General features: G+C 40.6%; 1 protein-coding gene across 1 annotated transcript; it reads right to left on the reverse strand.

The window, feature by feature from the left end:
* Positions 1-985: 985 nt before the first annotated feature.
* LOC106098676 (polymeric immunoglobulin receptor) lies at positions 986-4,396 on the reverse strand. The gene is made up of 5 exons (XM_025902110.1): positions 4,288-4,396; positions 3,823-4,158; positions 3,028-3,348; positions 1,824-2,089; positions 986-1,471 (listed from the first exon to the last, which is right to left on the reverse strand). Exons 1-5 carry the CDS (start codon positions 4,325-4,327, stop codon positions 1,388-1,390), a joined length of 1,047 nt encoding a protein of 348 aa, XP_025757895.1. The 5' UTR covers positions 4,328-4,396; the 3' UTR covers positions 986-1,387.
* Positions 4,397-16,640: the final 12,244 nt, after the last annotated feature.

Below are 16,640 nucleotides of genomic sequence, written 5' to 3' on the forward strand. Positions count from 1 at the left end.
ATGTATATACATAAACTTGTTTCTCTCATCGAGGCCGGTGACTGACTGTAATGCATCCAGTCAGCTAAGCAGGAAAACATCATGCTTCATTCATGAGGTCAAAGGTCAGTCAGTACAGCTAGAAGAAGGAAAATCTACAGTCTGACCTGATTTACTCATTACAGTGTATGCAAAACAAAGAGAATCACAAAAACTTTTATATGAAACTTATATTATTTCAAATGATCTTTTTTTTTGTTTCATAGAAATAACCAAATAAACAGAACCTGGAATAAAAATTAGAGTCACTTGATTAAAAAACGTTGGACATTACTTTGTGCTTAGTTTCATATTTAGTTCTGGGCTCTGACTGCCTGCAGTACTCCACCTGAATGCCTCCTTTGAATACACACTTCTCAGTCTGTTTCCTCATGCTGAGGAACAACATGTTGTGTTGTGAATGACGTGTGCAGAGGGATCCAGAGTTAATTACAGTGTTTGTGATAAGCATTCAGAGGTTTTGGAGTGAGTCTGCCTCGATGTGCAACTGAGTTCCTCTTATAGAGAATAATTGTGCTGATGCTGAGTGACTGTTGTTCTTCAGCTTGTAGAAACCATCATGCACCTGCTGACATACACTACACATCTAAACAAACAAGTGTTTATTTGTTTATTCTGGTTTTCTTTGTTATGGATTCTAAGCAACCTGTGAAATGTCTCACCCACAACTGCTGAGGCAACAACACTTTGACCCTCCCATATCGCTCTGCTGCTTCAGACCAACCAAAGCCTTCTTCTTTAGTTTGACAGCCTCCCTCACCACCACAGTAAACAACAGGACAAAGATGCTCTGAGGGTGATGGTGAGGATGAGGAGAGGTAAATTTCTTAAGCTTCAATCAGGCTCAACTTACATGTTTTTGGCCAGCTTGTGAACCATTTTATTGCATGTTAGAAAAAAGCTTTTGGTTTTCTGTTTCTGTCAATAAAACATATTTCTAATGATCTCGTTTTCAATTGTTTATAATGCAGCGTAATAAGCATGTTCTCAGTGTTACAAAGCTAAGATTGCATACTGAAACTTTTTTAATAACATGCTAAATATATGTGAAATGCTAAATAGGTCAATAAAAATGGAAAACATACATAATGGACTCTTCCTGATCTCCAGCAATTAAAAATCTTAGTACACTTACAGACTTTGCATTATTATTAAATGTTTCATTCAGTCAGATTTATGGATAAAGAAAGAAGTCAAGAATACCTAAAAAGGAGGTAGCTGGAAAAAATAAGCTCAGTTCATATATGTTTATATGTGTGTGAAGCAAATTATATAAGATCTTAAACTTGCCCAAACAGAAAAAAAGCATCAGAACATTAGCATTTTAGCATTTTCAGACTTGTGCCTTTTACAATGCAGAGTAGACGTGATCCTGGTCCTTACTGCCTTTATGTTGGGAGGTTGGACCGTAGTTCTCATATGTGCCAGACAACTGAAAATAAAACATCAACAAAATAAAAGCTGAGGTTTCAAAAATATTATGCATTATCAGTATCCTGCTATTAAAAATGAGAAGTACAGCAGTTTTGCTTCCGAGCAAAATACCGACAGGATTAAATGTGAGACATTTAGATATGGTGAACTGATGCAAATACAGAAGAACCAACCTAATAACAATAAGAATAAGAACTAGAACAAGAATAGAACATGTTTCTGTAACTTGGTCTGTTATTAAGTGAAAAAATATTTCTTTTTCACTACACTTCATTAAGAACATCACAGTGATTAAACAGTGGCCACTGAAACCTGTATAAACAGAAAGTAAATAAGTGACAGAAACTCACCTCCATGTTTTTGTTGCCTGCATTTTCTCTGGTGTTCAGTGCAGTGTTCCTCCTTGTTTTATAAATGTAGAGGAGCAGGAAGAAAACAGCCATCAGTAAAACACCAATCAGAGACACACACACAACCAGACCCAAGGAGGAGTCAGGGCAATCTGATGAAGACGTAGAAATCCTTGGAGTGAAACTCTGACTCTGTGCTGTTGTTGGTGGTGGTGTTTGTGTTGTTTTAGTTGTTGCTTGTGGTGTCGAAGTAGGTGGATTTGAACCTGTGAACAATAAGCAAATTTTAAAAAAGAGTAGTGATACTTGAAAATAAAAACATTTGCCAAATACAAAATGCATCATTAACATTATAATGAAATCTTTAAAGCAGATTAGAAAGTCATGTTCAGACTCTCACTCAATCTCAGCATCAATCCACATCACCTGATGAGCTCAGACTCTTCAAAACATGAATGTGGAAAACTTTAGTGCACTGAAAAAGTGAGGTTGGATGTTGGTGTGACAGATGGTTGTTTGGCACATGATTATATTGTTTTCCTTAAAAAAAATATTACATTCTGCAGTGTCTTATACATTAACTGTTAAATTAGCAATTAACCGTACCTTGAGTATCACAAATAAAATTCTGTTCAGAATATAACACCATCATGCTTTTAGGCGAGAATTAATAACGGTGTGATTTTTTTGAAATTCAGTTTGATTTATAATTTTCTCAAGCCACATTTGAGACACAGGTTTTGTCTGTCAGTTGAACACAATGTCATCACCAACACAACTTTAACTGCAACTTGACTGTAACACTCGAATACATTTGGCCTCAGCTATGATTTTATATGTATGTGAACAGAAATTTTTGAAGAAACAGAGAAAATTTAAAAGAACAACTCCCTCCAACAAAAGATTTAACATAAGGATTGTTATGCACTTTTGCCAAATGTTCATTCATACAATTATGAGTCACAAATCTTCTGCTCAGGTTTTACTGCAGGATACAGGCAACTCATTAGAACTTAAATAAATTAAGGTGTTATTCAAAATAACAAAAGAAAAGATAATAACAAAAGATAAGGTGAAAGGAGACAATAGCCCCGACCGTGACAGTGAGTAACAGGAGTCTTCAGTTTTTATCTTATTTCATCTTACTGAATAACAAAGCATGCTATTGTTTTTTAAATCACATATTTCTTACCATCCTACTTACCATCAATGACAACAACATCGTTAGTGTCGTATGAATCTGGAGACAGAGGGTTTCCATAACCACAGCTGTACCCTCCTGTGTCTGACTTGGTCAGCTGTGTGATGGTCATATACAGTCCAAACAGAGATCCTGCTGTGTATTCAATGCTGTATCTGCCACTCACAGATTTGTTATTAGTTGTGTCAATAAGGATCTCCCCTTCATTCTTACACTGATTCTTACAAAAGAACTTCCTGTGTCCATACACAGTATTGGAACATCCCAATGTGACTGCTTCTCCCTCAGTTTCTGTGTGAGTAAAACCAGAGTTTTTATCCAGATCTGTGAAATAGAAGAACATTAATTAGTCTGTGCTTCCTGTAAGCTGTTGTGTCACATTTCCTGTAGCATGTAAGCATCATTAATGATATTCTGATTTTTATATAAAATCAGTGAAAATCTCAGAAACACTCACCTGACCCCCTGCAGGATCAGTTACTACTCTACAATAACATTAGGATATTTAATGAAGCCATTCAAAATGTTACATTCACAAAATGAAGATTTTGAAGTACAGATGGGTGACCTTTCATCTGCTATATTTTAATTTTCCCATAATATCAAATGTTTAGCCACTATTCAATTGTTGCAAACAGAGCAAACTTCTTGCTTCTATTATTCTGGATCAGAGATGTTAACTTGGGAGGGTTTTGCTGTTAAAACCAAGACACATTTGATAATGTGATGCTTGTAGGTGCAGGTACTTAGGCTAAAACACATGGACAGAAACACACACACACTTTAGTACAAACTCACCATTTGAAACTCTGACCACAAAGTCTGCATATGAATCTGGAGCAGAAGATGTTCCCAAACCACACCTGTACAGTCCTGAGTCAGACTTGATCATGTGTGTGAAGGTCACAGACACAATTCCTCTTCCTGAAGATCCATCTTTATACTTCATGCTGTATCTCCCACTCTGAGCTGTGCTTCCATCTGTTTTAATGAGGATATCTTCTGCTCGCTCACATTTTTCCTTACAGAAGAACTTTGTGCTTCCAGGTAAATTTAAGTGGCAGTTAAGTGAAGCATTTCCTCCTTCAGCTGCAGACCAAATATTGAGCTTTGCCTTGACAAGCACAGCTGCATCTGTCAGATAATAACAATAATAGCAAGATCAACATCAAATGTGAATATGTGCATTTTATAAAGTTCCCTTAAAAAATAAAAATAAATAAAGAACAGCATGAACGAAACAATGAGGTATTCAGTCCTCACCTGACAAGAAAACAAAGAAGAGAACATGGAGGATTTTCATTTTGGTTTTGATCCTGATGCAGAAAAGTTGTTAAACTTCAGAAGAACAGCGTCTGACACTTCACTCCGTCTGTCAGATTATAAGAAAACTGTTTAGTCACTTGTTCCCTTTTTTTCACTCCTTTATATTTGTTCAGTTACACCCAAAACATGCTAATGAGGATAGCGATGTGATGACACAATGTATATGTGTACAAACATCAACATCATTAATCTACCTGTATGCAGTTTGTTCATCATGAAACATCTTTGATGTTGTGATTATGAATGAACAAAGTTTCAGATTAAATTTGACTTTGTGACTTTGAAATACTGCTGATGCTGCTTTATGATCAAAGGGGAACATAAAGCAGACAAAATCTTTCATGCTTCTGGTAAATAAATGTTATATGAGAGCTTTCCTGAGTTTTACTATAGCTAATAAAACTCCTCATTTCATTTTGGGGTTTTTGTTTGTTTATTTGTAACTGAAGTTATTCTTAGTGAGTCCTAATCAATCCGAGGTTACAAATATCAGTGCTATATCACAGTTAGATTAGGAATATGCAGGGGCCATAAAAATAACATCCTAATCCTTGTTCGATTTGAGGAAACTTGTTTACTTTGTAGCTAAAACTGGAGGAGTTTCTGAATTTTGAATAATGCTTCTTGTTGAATATGGAGTTGAGGAGGTGCTGCAGAGTTGACTTTGGCACAGCTGTTCTCTGTCTCACAGTCAGAATGACCCAAAGTACAACTTCCCCCCATGACTCTTAATTTCTGAAAAAGCCAGAGAGAGTGAAGAAACAGCAGGTCTCTCTCCGAATGATGGGACACAAGCTGAACTCATATCATGGCAGCTGAAAGTGTCCAAGCAGCCATTTGTATCGACAGGAGTGACATTTAAAATCTTAGACGCACTAAAATCATGTAGCTTTATTAAGTGTGGTTTCAGCTTTACTGAGTCATTGGACAGTGGTTCTTAACAAGTGATCTGTGAGATAAGCAGATCATTTTGAGGAAGTCAGTTTATTTAAAGAACATTTGATACTACCGCAAAGAAACTGCACTTTTATGCACAACTAAACTATCCAAAATATCCACTCAGCTATTAAACTGCTGTATGTGACAAGTTTACTCTTCGTAACATCAAAACAACACTTAAAGAAAATGGATACATATGAATTATATGTCATGCCATTGCACATGTCATCAATTTACTTTAGTGTAATCCATTTTTACATACTGACATTAGGTCTACTCAACCAAGGCACTGTCATTATAGTGTTACATTTTTAACATGTTCAACCCCCCAAATATGTTTAGTCCTAGTCTGATGTTAGGTTGCTTTTACACTGATAGAATTGAAGCTTCTAGATCACAGATTAAAAAGTCTTATTGGACTTTAAGTGGCAAATCAACATGTAGCTTCTGGCCAACCAACCATATATGATGGTGCTTGACAAGCAGCAGAACTCTGAAGTTGTGATAGATGTGGCAATGCCAGCAGAGGGAACTTGAGGAAGAAGGAGGACGAGCAAATAGAGGAGTACCAGGGACTGAAGGAACAACTAGAGCAGACGTGGATGGTCCAGAGGGATCCCAGTGGTAATAGGAACATTGGGAGCTGTAACCTCAAAAGTGGAAGAGTGAAAACAGCAGGTTCCAGTCACAACATCAGAGGTCTCTGTCCAGAAGAGCACAGTGCTAAGAACAGTTATGATACTACTCAGAACCCTTAAACTCCGAGGCCTCTGGTAGAGGAACACATATAAATCTGTGAAAGTCCACAGGTAAAACTATTAGTCTGAGTATTTTAACATGCATTCATGGAGCTTCATCAAAACACAATTACAAAATTGTATTTAACTATTGCTGTATTTTATCCCCCAATCAGTATGTCCTAACCAGCCTACCATTTTTCTCCACTAAGGTTACTTTCTTATGTGATCCCAAAAAGGAAAACGGAATACGGATATGTGGTAATGACCAAAGAAGACTAGAAAGGTGCAAAATAAATACCAGCACATTAGATTACACAATACACACTCACAGTTCTTCCCCTGCAGAATAGCAAGTTAGAGCATTATGAATTTATTCAATGAAAATCTTTTGCAAGAAACAGCAACTTGGCATTAAATGATTTTGTTACTCTAATATGCGACTACAACTAGTAGCCCTATATTTTTGTTTCCACTGTTTTCTGGTACCAGTTGTCGAAATAGATTACATCCTGTCAATAAATGCATAAAATAAGTACCTGGAGACAGACCAGTATAATGATCTGTACTAGATGAATGTTATATAAGTCCTCATACTGTTATCACCTCACGGTGTGAATATGTTTTACACATCATGTTTGTCTTGAGCTATAATAAGACTTTGAGCAACATTTGAAATTAATTCCATTGTCAAATCAACATTTCAGCTTCCCTCAAAAACTGAGACCATCAAACAGCCACAGACGCTTCTACAATAATAATAATAATAATAATAATAATAATAAGGGATCAGATTGTTTCTTTGCATGCCTTATGTTTATCAAAATTGTGAATTTGGAGAAACCACTGAGACCTGTAACACTTGGAGCTTTACACCACACACAGTGTTGTGTGTTGGTGGGAAGGTTGTAATCTGGGATGGTTCAGAAGAGCTCAGCTATCATCTTCATAAGATACACACACAAACACACACACACATATTTTAGATGATATTAACATAAAAATATTGGTGAAAAACATCTAATGCACTAATGATTTTTTTAAAAAACAAACAGCAAAAAAAACTTACTGTGTTTAAATGTTTATTGAATAAAGCAGAAGCATGAATATACAAAATTAGCATGAAGCTGTACATGCTTAACATCCTTTCATTTTTTCTCTTCAACATTAATAAATTCCTTCTTTGTTACCAAATTTAAAAGAAGTCAATTATTACTATTTACTGTACAAAACTGTTTTAAAATCCTTTTTTGTTGCAAATCTTTTGATTTTTTTCTTTGTTCTAATTAAAGACTTTTTGTTAGCTTCTGTGCAGAAAAAAACACCAATGTCTTATTTTATTTATTTACATACCTAACCTAAAAAAAGACTTAAAATATTAATACTATACTAATACTGCTCTCAGAGTCTGTCCACTTTGCAGTGCAGCCACACACCATCTCCACATCCCAACAAAGTTGGTGACAGATCACCTTTTTTGTCAATGAGACAGGTCACTCACAAAGAGAAACCCAAATGACTGAGACTGAGGTACGTCTGAGTTAACACCTTAAACCCTGGACCTTAAACTTTCAAGACCTCACAGTGAAACAGCAAAGAGATCTAAAACTGAAATTAAGTCCTGAGAGATATTATTCTGTGGACCAGGTTCAACAATGCCAGACTTTCTTTTTGTTATTTTGCTTAACAAAATCTAAATTCCTGGTCAGAGACAAATATATATATATATATATATATATATATATATATATATATATATATATATATATATATATATTCCTGCCTGGGGCGTCTGTATCCAGTAAGGGTCCTAAGGCTAGACCCCCTATGCTAAAAGTGAGCCTACCGCAGACATGAGCGAGACAGATAAATATGAAGGCATGCCGGCTCGGACGTCGCCCGGATCAACAAGGTCCGCGTCAGGTGTTGAGGAACCAGGGCACCCTGACGACAAGTGGGCTACTGGAACAAGAAGGCATCGGTGGGCAAGAGACGAAAACAGGGCGTTGTTGGAATGCTACTACGCAAGTAACCCTGGCGGAAGGGGTTACATGAATAGGATGAGGGACCTATGGATTCTTCGATACCCAACATCCACAATGACGGCGAAACAACTAGTAGCTCAGTGTTCCAACATTCGAAAGAAGGGACTGCTCTCACAGCTAGAGATTGACGAGGTACAACATAAATGCTACGGCAAGGAGGAGTCAGGACGCCAGGTCAGGGGGGAGATATCATCACCCCCACCCGAGATTGGGTACATAGCCCCAAGTGCGATAGGAGAAGGATCGTTGAGTGCGAGAGGAACTGACCTGAAAGATAGGATAATGGCCAAGCTTGAAACCTGGATCCCCCGTAGCCGGTTACCAAGATTACGTGAAGTACCCTCAGAAGGTCTGCTAGATGATGTTAATGCAGCACTACGGATGATACCTACAACCACGATTACCGACACTAACAAGCTGATCTACACTACGGCAGCAGTGATCAGTGAGATGCTTGGCTACAAGTTGAACAGCCACAAGGGGCAGTACCCTCCATGGAGAAGGAGGCTAGAGGGCAAGATCAAAGTAGCACGAAGGGAGGTTAGCCAACTAACGGAGTTGCAGAAAGGCGCGACAAAGAAGGTGCATAAGAAATACAACAAGCTGTCCATACCTGAGGCCTTGGAAACTGCCAAGCAAAGACTCACAGCCTTGGCCAGCCGCTTGAGGAGGTACACCAGAGAGATAGAAGGCAGGAGAATAAACCAGCTGTTCTCCACAGAACCAGCAAAGGTGTACTCTCAGTGGCAAGGGACCAATAATAACAGAACAGCACCACCAAGGCTGGAGACGGAGCAATACTGGAAGAGCATATGGGAGAAAGACACAACACATAACGGCAATGCTCAGTGGCTAGTGGATCTGAGGGCAGACCATAGCGACCTCCCTGAACAGGGTCCAGTAACCATCACAGTGGCAGATATCCAAGAAAGGGCCTCCAGTATGAAGAATTGGACAGCACCAGGCCCCGACATGGTTCACGCCTACTGGCTGAAGAAGCTGACTGCACTCCACGAGCGTCTGGCAGCACAAATGAACCAGCTGCTAGTTAACGAGAGACACCCAGAATGGCTAACCGAAGGTCGGACGGTCCTGATCCCCAAGGACCCCAAGAAGGGACCGGTCCCATCCAACTACCGACCAATAACCTGCCTCAGTACTACATGGAAGCTCCTGTCAGGCATCATATCGGCTAAGATGAACAGGCACATGGGTCAATACATGAGCGGGGCACAGAAAGGGATTGGCAAGAATACCAGAGGCGCAAAACACCAGCTACTGGTAGACAGAACAGTCAGCCGAGACTGCAAGACCAGACTGACCAACCTGTGCACAGCCTGGATTGATTACAAGAAGGCCTATGACTCAATGCCCCACAGCTGGATACTGGAATGCCTAGAATTGTATAAGATCAACAGGACCCTAAGAGCCTTCATCAGGAACTCAATGGGGATGTGGCACACAACACTAGAGGCCAACTCCAAGCCCATAGCACAAGTCACCATCAGGTGCGGGATCTACCAAGGAGATGCTCTGTCCCCACTGCTGTTCTGCATAGGCCTGAACCCACTCAGTGAGATCATTAACAAGACTGGCTACGGATACCGACTACGGAACAGAGCGGTTGTCAGCCACCTCCTGTACATGGATGACATCAAGCTGTATGCCAAGAGTGAACGAGACATCGATTCACTGATCCACACTACCAGGATATACAGCAATGACATCGGGATGTCATTCGGACTGGAGAAGTGTAGTCGGATGGTAACAAAGAGAGGGAAGGTAGTCAGAACTGAGGGGATTGAACTACCAGAAGGCAACATTGCAGACATAGAGGACAGTTACAAGTACCTGGGGATCCCGCAAGCGAATGGGAACCATGAAGAGACCGCTAGGAAAGCTGCAACCACCAAGTACCTGCAGAGAGTCAGGCAAGTCCTGAGGAGTCAGCTGAACGGTAAGAACAAGATCCGGGCCATCAACACCTACGCCCTGCCCGTGATCAGGTACCCTGCTGGGGTAATAGGCTGGCCAAAGGAGGAGATAGAAGCCACTGACATAAAGACAAGAAAGCTCCTTACCATGCATGGAGGGTTTCACCCCAAGTCCAGCACCCTGAGGCTGTACGCTAAGCGGAAGGAAGGGGGCCGGGGACTGGTGAGTGTCAGCACCACAGTCCAGGATGAGACAAGAAACATCCACGAATACATCACGAAGATGGCCCCAACTGACAGTGTGCTCAGTGAATACCTCAGGCAGCAGAAACCCAAGAAAGAGGAGGAAGGCGAGGAACCATCATGGAAGGACAGGCCCCTGCACGGTATGTACCACCGGCAGATAGAGGAGGTGGCTGATATCCAGAAATCCTACCAGTGGCTGGACAAAGCTGGACTGAAAGACAGCACAGAGGCACTAATCATGGCAGCACAAGAACAAGCTCTGAGTACAAGATCCATAGAGGCTGGGGTCTATCACACCAGGCAAGACCCCAGGTGCAGGCTGTGTAAAGATGCCCCTGAGACAATCCAGCACATAACAGCAGGGTGCAAGATGCTAGCAGGCAAGGCATACATGGAACGCCATAACCAAGTGGCCGGCATAGTGTACAGGAACATCTGTGCCGAGTATAACCTGGAAGTCCCGAGGTCAAAATGGGAGATGCCCCCAAGGGTGATGGAGAATGACCGAGCTAAGATCCTGTGGGACTTCCAGATGCAGACGGACAAAATGGTGGTGGCTAACCAACCGGACATAGTGGTGGTAGACAAACAGAAGAAGACGGCTGCAGTGATCGATGTAGCGGTTCCGAATGACAGCAATATCAGGAAGAAGGAACACGAGAAGCTGGAGAAATACCAAGGGCTCAGAGAAGAGCTCGAGAGGATGTGGAGGGTGAAGGTAACGGTGGTCCCCGTGGTAATCGGAGCACTAGGTGCGGTGACTCCCAAGCTAGGCGAGTGGCTCCAGCAGATCCCGGGAACAACATCGGAGATCTCTGTCCAGAAGAGCGCAGTCCTGGGAACAGCTAAGATACTGCGCAGGACCCTCAAGCTCCCAGGCCTCTGGTAGAGGACCCGAGCTTGAAGGATAAACCGCCCGCAGGGGCGTGCTGGGTGTTTTTTTTTCTCCATCCATTCGCTTCCGCTTATCCTTTTCAGGGAGTGCTGGAGCCTATCCCAGCTGTCATAGGGTGAGAGGCAGGGTACACCCTGGACAGGTCGCCAGTCTGTCGCAGGGCTAACAAACAACCAATCGCACTCACATTCACTCCCGCATTCACACCTATGGGCAATTTAGATTTTTCAATTAACCTATCCCCACTAACTGCATGTCTTTGGACTGTGGGAGGAAGCTGGAGTACTCGGAGAGATCCCACACAAACAAACAAAGTGAGAGAGCATCTTATTGGTTAATCTTGAGTTATTGGTTATTTCTCCAGTGGTGTTGTTTATGTCTAATATGAGAGCTCTGAATCTTTAAAGTGGCCACTCTTAAACATCAGTGCATTTAGATATGACACTGCCTCATATCTAATGAAGAGATTTAAAATTTTAAACATTACATCAGTTTTACTGATCTTGTATTCTATGTATCTCAAATAAAAAAAATGTTTAAAAAGCAGCTTCTTAAGGTCAACTATGGGTAAACACTGATTGGTCGACTCATTGATTGGTGTTCTTCAACACACCAATTTGTGTGCAAAGTGTCAACACCAAAGTGTTTTGACCCTGTTGACCTTTGAAGCAGAAGTGCACACAAACCTTCATGAAGTCTAAAGTGCTTCATATGGTTTATAAACAGGAGCAGATACAAACACACATAATGAGGGCTAATTAGTTAATGAGTTAATTAGCCACACATGTGCTAAATATGACAATATCAAAGTCTGATAACAAAGTGCTGGATGAAAAATGTTTAAAGCTAGCTGGAGTTAGCTTATCCTTCTCCATTTGTTTACGTAAATTAACATTATTTTTTTTTTAAAGGAGGTAGTAATAATTAAAAGATTGTCAAAAAGGCAAACTTTGTTTTTTATGCATTACTTGGAGTTTAACCTTTTGTCTGGAAAGACTTCTGTGAAAATGGTCAGGTATAAGAACTGGACTTTCAAGACTTACAAGAACATCTGACTCCTGGGATTCAAAATGTAAAGAGATCGGGGGCTCAAGACTTTTTCATAGTATTTTAGAAGAGTGGGGGGTGATGTAAATGTGCACTGCTCTGTGGAATTTGAAAAACACTGGCAGCAGTCTCATTACAGTCAGAGGTGACCTGAGGAGTGATCTGTAATGGGCTGCTACTTCACATTAATACAAGTAATATTATTTAAAAAGTGTTACAGGCAGGTAACGCAGTGATAGCGCTATAATCACCACTGCAAACAAAGCCAGAGCTGCGTGGAGGCCGATCCTCTTAGAGTTCGCTGGTTTTGATGTCACTTCCACAGGTTTTTTAAATGCTGCTGCAATGAAATTGAACGAGGATGAGTGAAGGGATCATTGCCTCAAGAAAACTTAGTGACTAATTAACAAAGTTAGTTGCTTAAGACTTAAGAGATTAAGACTAAGATCAAGTGTAAATTTTAGTTTTACACACTTCATTAGTAACAGCTCTTAAATAGTCAGACCAGACTATCTGGCAGCAAAAGTCACTTCATGACTCTCACTTAAATTATCTTTCTTCCCCATTCTGATCCTCAGTCTGAACTTCAGCAGGTCGTCTTGATCATGTCTACATGCCTAAATGCACCGAGTTGCTACCATGTGATCAGCTGATTAGATATTTGAATCAATAAGTAGTTAAACGGTCGTACCTAATGAAGTGGCTGTGAGTGTACATGCTAATGTGGCGTTCACAGCCTGTGGTACTTTATATCATGGCCACTGGTTCAGGATGAACATGACTGGATGACATAACCAGAGAAGAAAAATCGATGTGTGTGAGACAGAGAGAGAGTAACTAATGGTAAAGGAGTGCATGGTTGTGATAATGTTGTTAATACTGATGCTGATTTTTTTTCTGGTGTCTGACCGTGATGTAGCTGTAAAAATGTACATGAATGTATAGAAACACACTGACTGAGTACAGTCCTTTAATTATGCAAGTCTAAATATCTGATACTACTCAGTTATTGTTATGGAAACCAGCAAAAGAGTCAGTGATGTCATCTTACCTGTAACATTGAGGTCACATCTTTTGGAATGAACTTCTTCGTTAAGGACAACGATGCAGTGATATGTGCCCGTGTCGTTGAGCCTGAGATCAGTTAAGAGACCTTCAAGTCGTCCTTTCCTGGCGAGCTGTGGCTCACACTGCAGTCGTCCTCTGTAGTTCTCATCTGGATACACCTCAGTGCCAGTCTCACTGTCATAGAAGAAAACCTGTGCCTTCCTTTTCACATTCATTAGGTCTATTTGCAGGAAGTCAGGAGGCCTGTTGGTGTGGAAATGGAGCAGCCATGTTATCGTGATGTTACTTTTTTCCTCAGCTTGGTAGACCTCCTGTTCTTCACTCATAGTGAAGTTACTTTGACCTGCAGGAGGAAAAACACACAATATATTAGGAACTATATTAAAAGGCAGAATCAGCTCATGAAACTCAGTAAGCATACTGACAATCTCAGGAGTCAGGCTTCGGTTTCTGACTCTCTTTTATGAGGAGAAGCTAATCAAAAGAAAGTTATGGAATGGAGATAAAACATATTAGCTGTGTCCCAAAACGTCGGCTGCATCCTTCGGAGGACCCGGCCTTCGCGGTCTACGTGGGCCGGGTCCTTCGAAGACCGAGAAGGCCGGAAGTGCGAGGCTGTGAAATGGGACGGTCTAGCCTTCAGATTTGCGTCACCGCTGTGTCGGTGGAGTTTAATAAACTCGGCCGTCTGCTCCTTGCTATCTAAAATATAACAGGACACTGGCGTAAATTCTCGACCGTCTCACACTTCTGTTTAATCAGTTTTCTGTTTGACGTTTATTCAGCTGTGTGAAAATCCCGGAGGAACCCACCCGATGGATTAATAAAGTTTTATTTTATCTAATAATCTAATAACTTTGATCTCAGCCAACCCGATTTACTCACGAACAAATAAAACACCGAAATAAGGCAAACAATTAGATTTTTAAGTTATCCGAGTGACTTATATATCATGTTTAACCTGAGTAGCGAAAGAGCGGGGGTCTGAAAACGATGAAGCCGGGAGTCCGCTGCTCTCGCCAGCTCGAGCGACCATTGAATCCCCCGGTTTGCTATCGAGCGGGTGGGTAACAGACGTCTCCGAAAACGTCGGCGCACTTTTGCAAATATGAGATGTCTTCATAAACCAAGCAGATATTTGAAATTTACACCGCCACTTTCCCACCTGAAAATATGTTAAAAGTTTATTTTGTGACCCAGAAAGATTAATAAGACTAATTTTAAAACTTAGTAGCGGCCGCCATTGTTGGCAGCTGAAATTTGGCTGGACCACGCTATGAATTCTGGGATATGGTGGGCCACGAAGGACACACCCAACCCATCCTTCAAATTCGGGGAAATGAAGGACGCATTTGTCGGCTGCATTTGAAGGAGTCGACGAATTGGGACAGCCTTCGTCGCCGGGCTGTGACGTAATCGGCCTTCAAATGCGGCCTCCGGAGGATGCAGCCGACGTTTTGGGACACAGCTACTGTTTGAGACGGAGCAATGAACTGACAGCAGAGCTCTATTTGTTAGTTTCCACATTCACAAGTGTATGACGGTCTGCTTTGCTTAGTTTTCATTACGGGGTGAATGTGAGGCCCAGTGTGGACTCGAGTCCCCAAATCCCCAAATTTGATTCTGTTTATCTGGACGTAACGTTTTAAGCGGGAAAAACTTTTCGTCACTCATCCAAGTGACTTCTTCTGTCTCAGCCGACTGCAGGTTTCCCCAACCTCATCAACAATACATTTGCACAATGACAGAAACGAGCTCACTAAATGAACAATGGGCTGTGATGTCGGTTCCTTGATATACAAACTGTCATGAATATTGATCAACAACCATTGATTCAAATTACTCTGAAGAAACATATCTAACGTATTTCTGATCTGAAGAGGAATGCAGACTCATACTTTAGGCGATTATAAATCTAAAGTACAGTTCACCTATTTAAAGCATACAATTGTCAGAGGAACCTTACGGAACACTTGTTATATACTTTTATAAAATTGTATAAGCATGCAGGCCTCTGTGGACATTTACTTACTGCAGAGTCCTGTGTCGGACGCAGAAAGAGCAGATAGTCACCAAAAAAGAACAAAATTGTCCAAATATCTGAGGAAGGAATCCAAATTTAAATTTAATTTAAAATTATAAAAAGTTCAACTCTCTCATGGCTCCAAAGAAACAAATGGCAACGTTTCTCCTTGCACAATAATGGCACACCTTCCTGCTTTCCCTTAAAGTCAAATCCGCCCCCTCGTGTAGGCAAACACAGACATGCACAAGAAGCTCATAGCTGAGAGATAATAACGCTCAGAGTTGTATATGAGCAAAGATGGTTAGTCTGTGTGGAGTTTGTACGGCCTGTCTGTGTTTGTGTGGGTGGATGTGAGAGCACTGAGTCACTGTTGAGCAGTGTTGGGCAAGTTACTTTGAAAAAGTAATTCAATTATAGTTACTAGTTACTTCTTCAAAAAAGTAACTGAGTTAGTAACTGAGTTACAATATTCTAAAAGTAATTAATTACTTGGAAAAGTAACTATTGCGTTACTTTAAAAAAAACAAAGAACGTTTAACCCTCTGGGGTCCAGGGTATAATTGGCCATTTTTTTACTACTCTTGATTTTCTCTCCACATTTTACCTTTAAAAACTATTTGCTTTGCCTTGTTTGGTATCATTCTTTTTAGCGCAGCCTCACGTGTCTGAATTTACAGTTATATTCTCATTTTGTCATACTGTATAACCAGAATTTATCTAAAATCAGGCAAAAACCATAAAATCAGAGTAGAAAAGGTTATATTTTTACTGTAACAACCATAAATATGTTTAATGAATCATATTTCATAACTTCAAATGCAAATATTAATTGTCAATTTTAAAATCCTATGCACAAGTTTTGCAAACAACAAAGTTATTTGCAGCCATTTACCTTTTACCCTTTTTAAAATAACCATTTCAAACTATTTACAGAACAATCAGCTGTTCTTCAATAAGATGCCACAAATTATTTGTGCCACTCCAAAAAAATCATTTCTGTCCACTATAAAGGAGAACATCACAGCCTGATACCTGCAGGTCTGACAGCAGCAGGTGTATCACTGCTGTTTTTTACCTGTCGCCTCATTGTTCTGACACACAACACAAAACTATCCACAACACTACACACTAACTACACAAGACAACACATTAACTACACACTCCAAACACGCTAAACGCCACAAATCTCTCACATCTCAAAACTCGCTCTCCCTCTTTTTCTGCTGTGTCTCTCTCTCTCTCGCTCTCTCTCTCGCTCTCTCTCGCCGTCACTCCTAAAACTTCCCCTGTTTTGTTTTGGTTTTTTGCTCATAAGCAGAGAGTGCTTGCTAGCGCTAACGTGGCGAAACTATT

Source organism: Oreochromis niloticus, linkage group LG3, assembly GCF_001858045.2.
Source record: "Oreochromis niloticus isolate F11D_XX linkage group LG3, O_niloticus_UMD_NMBU, whole genome shotgun sequence".
Taxonomy (NCBI): Eukaryota; Metazoa; Chordata; class Actinopteri; order Cichliformes; family Cichlidae; genus Oreochromis; species Oreochromis niloticus.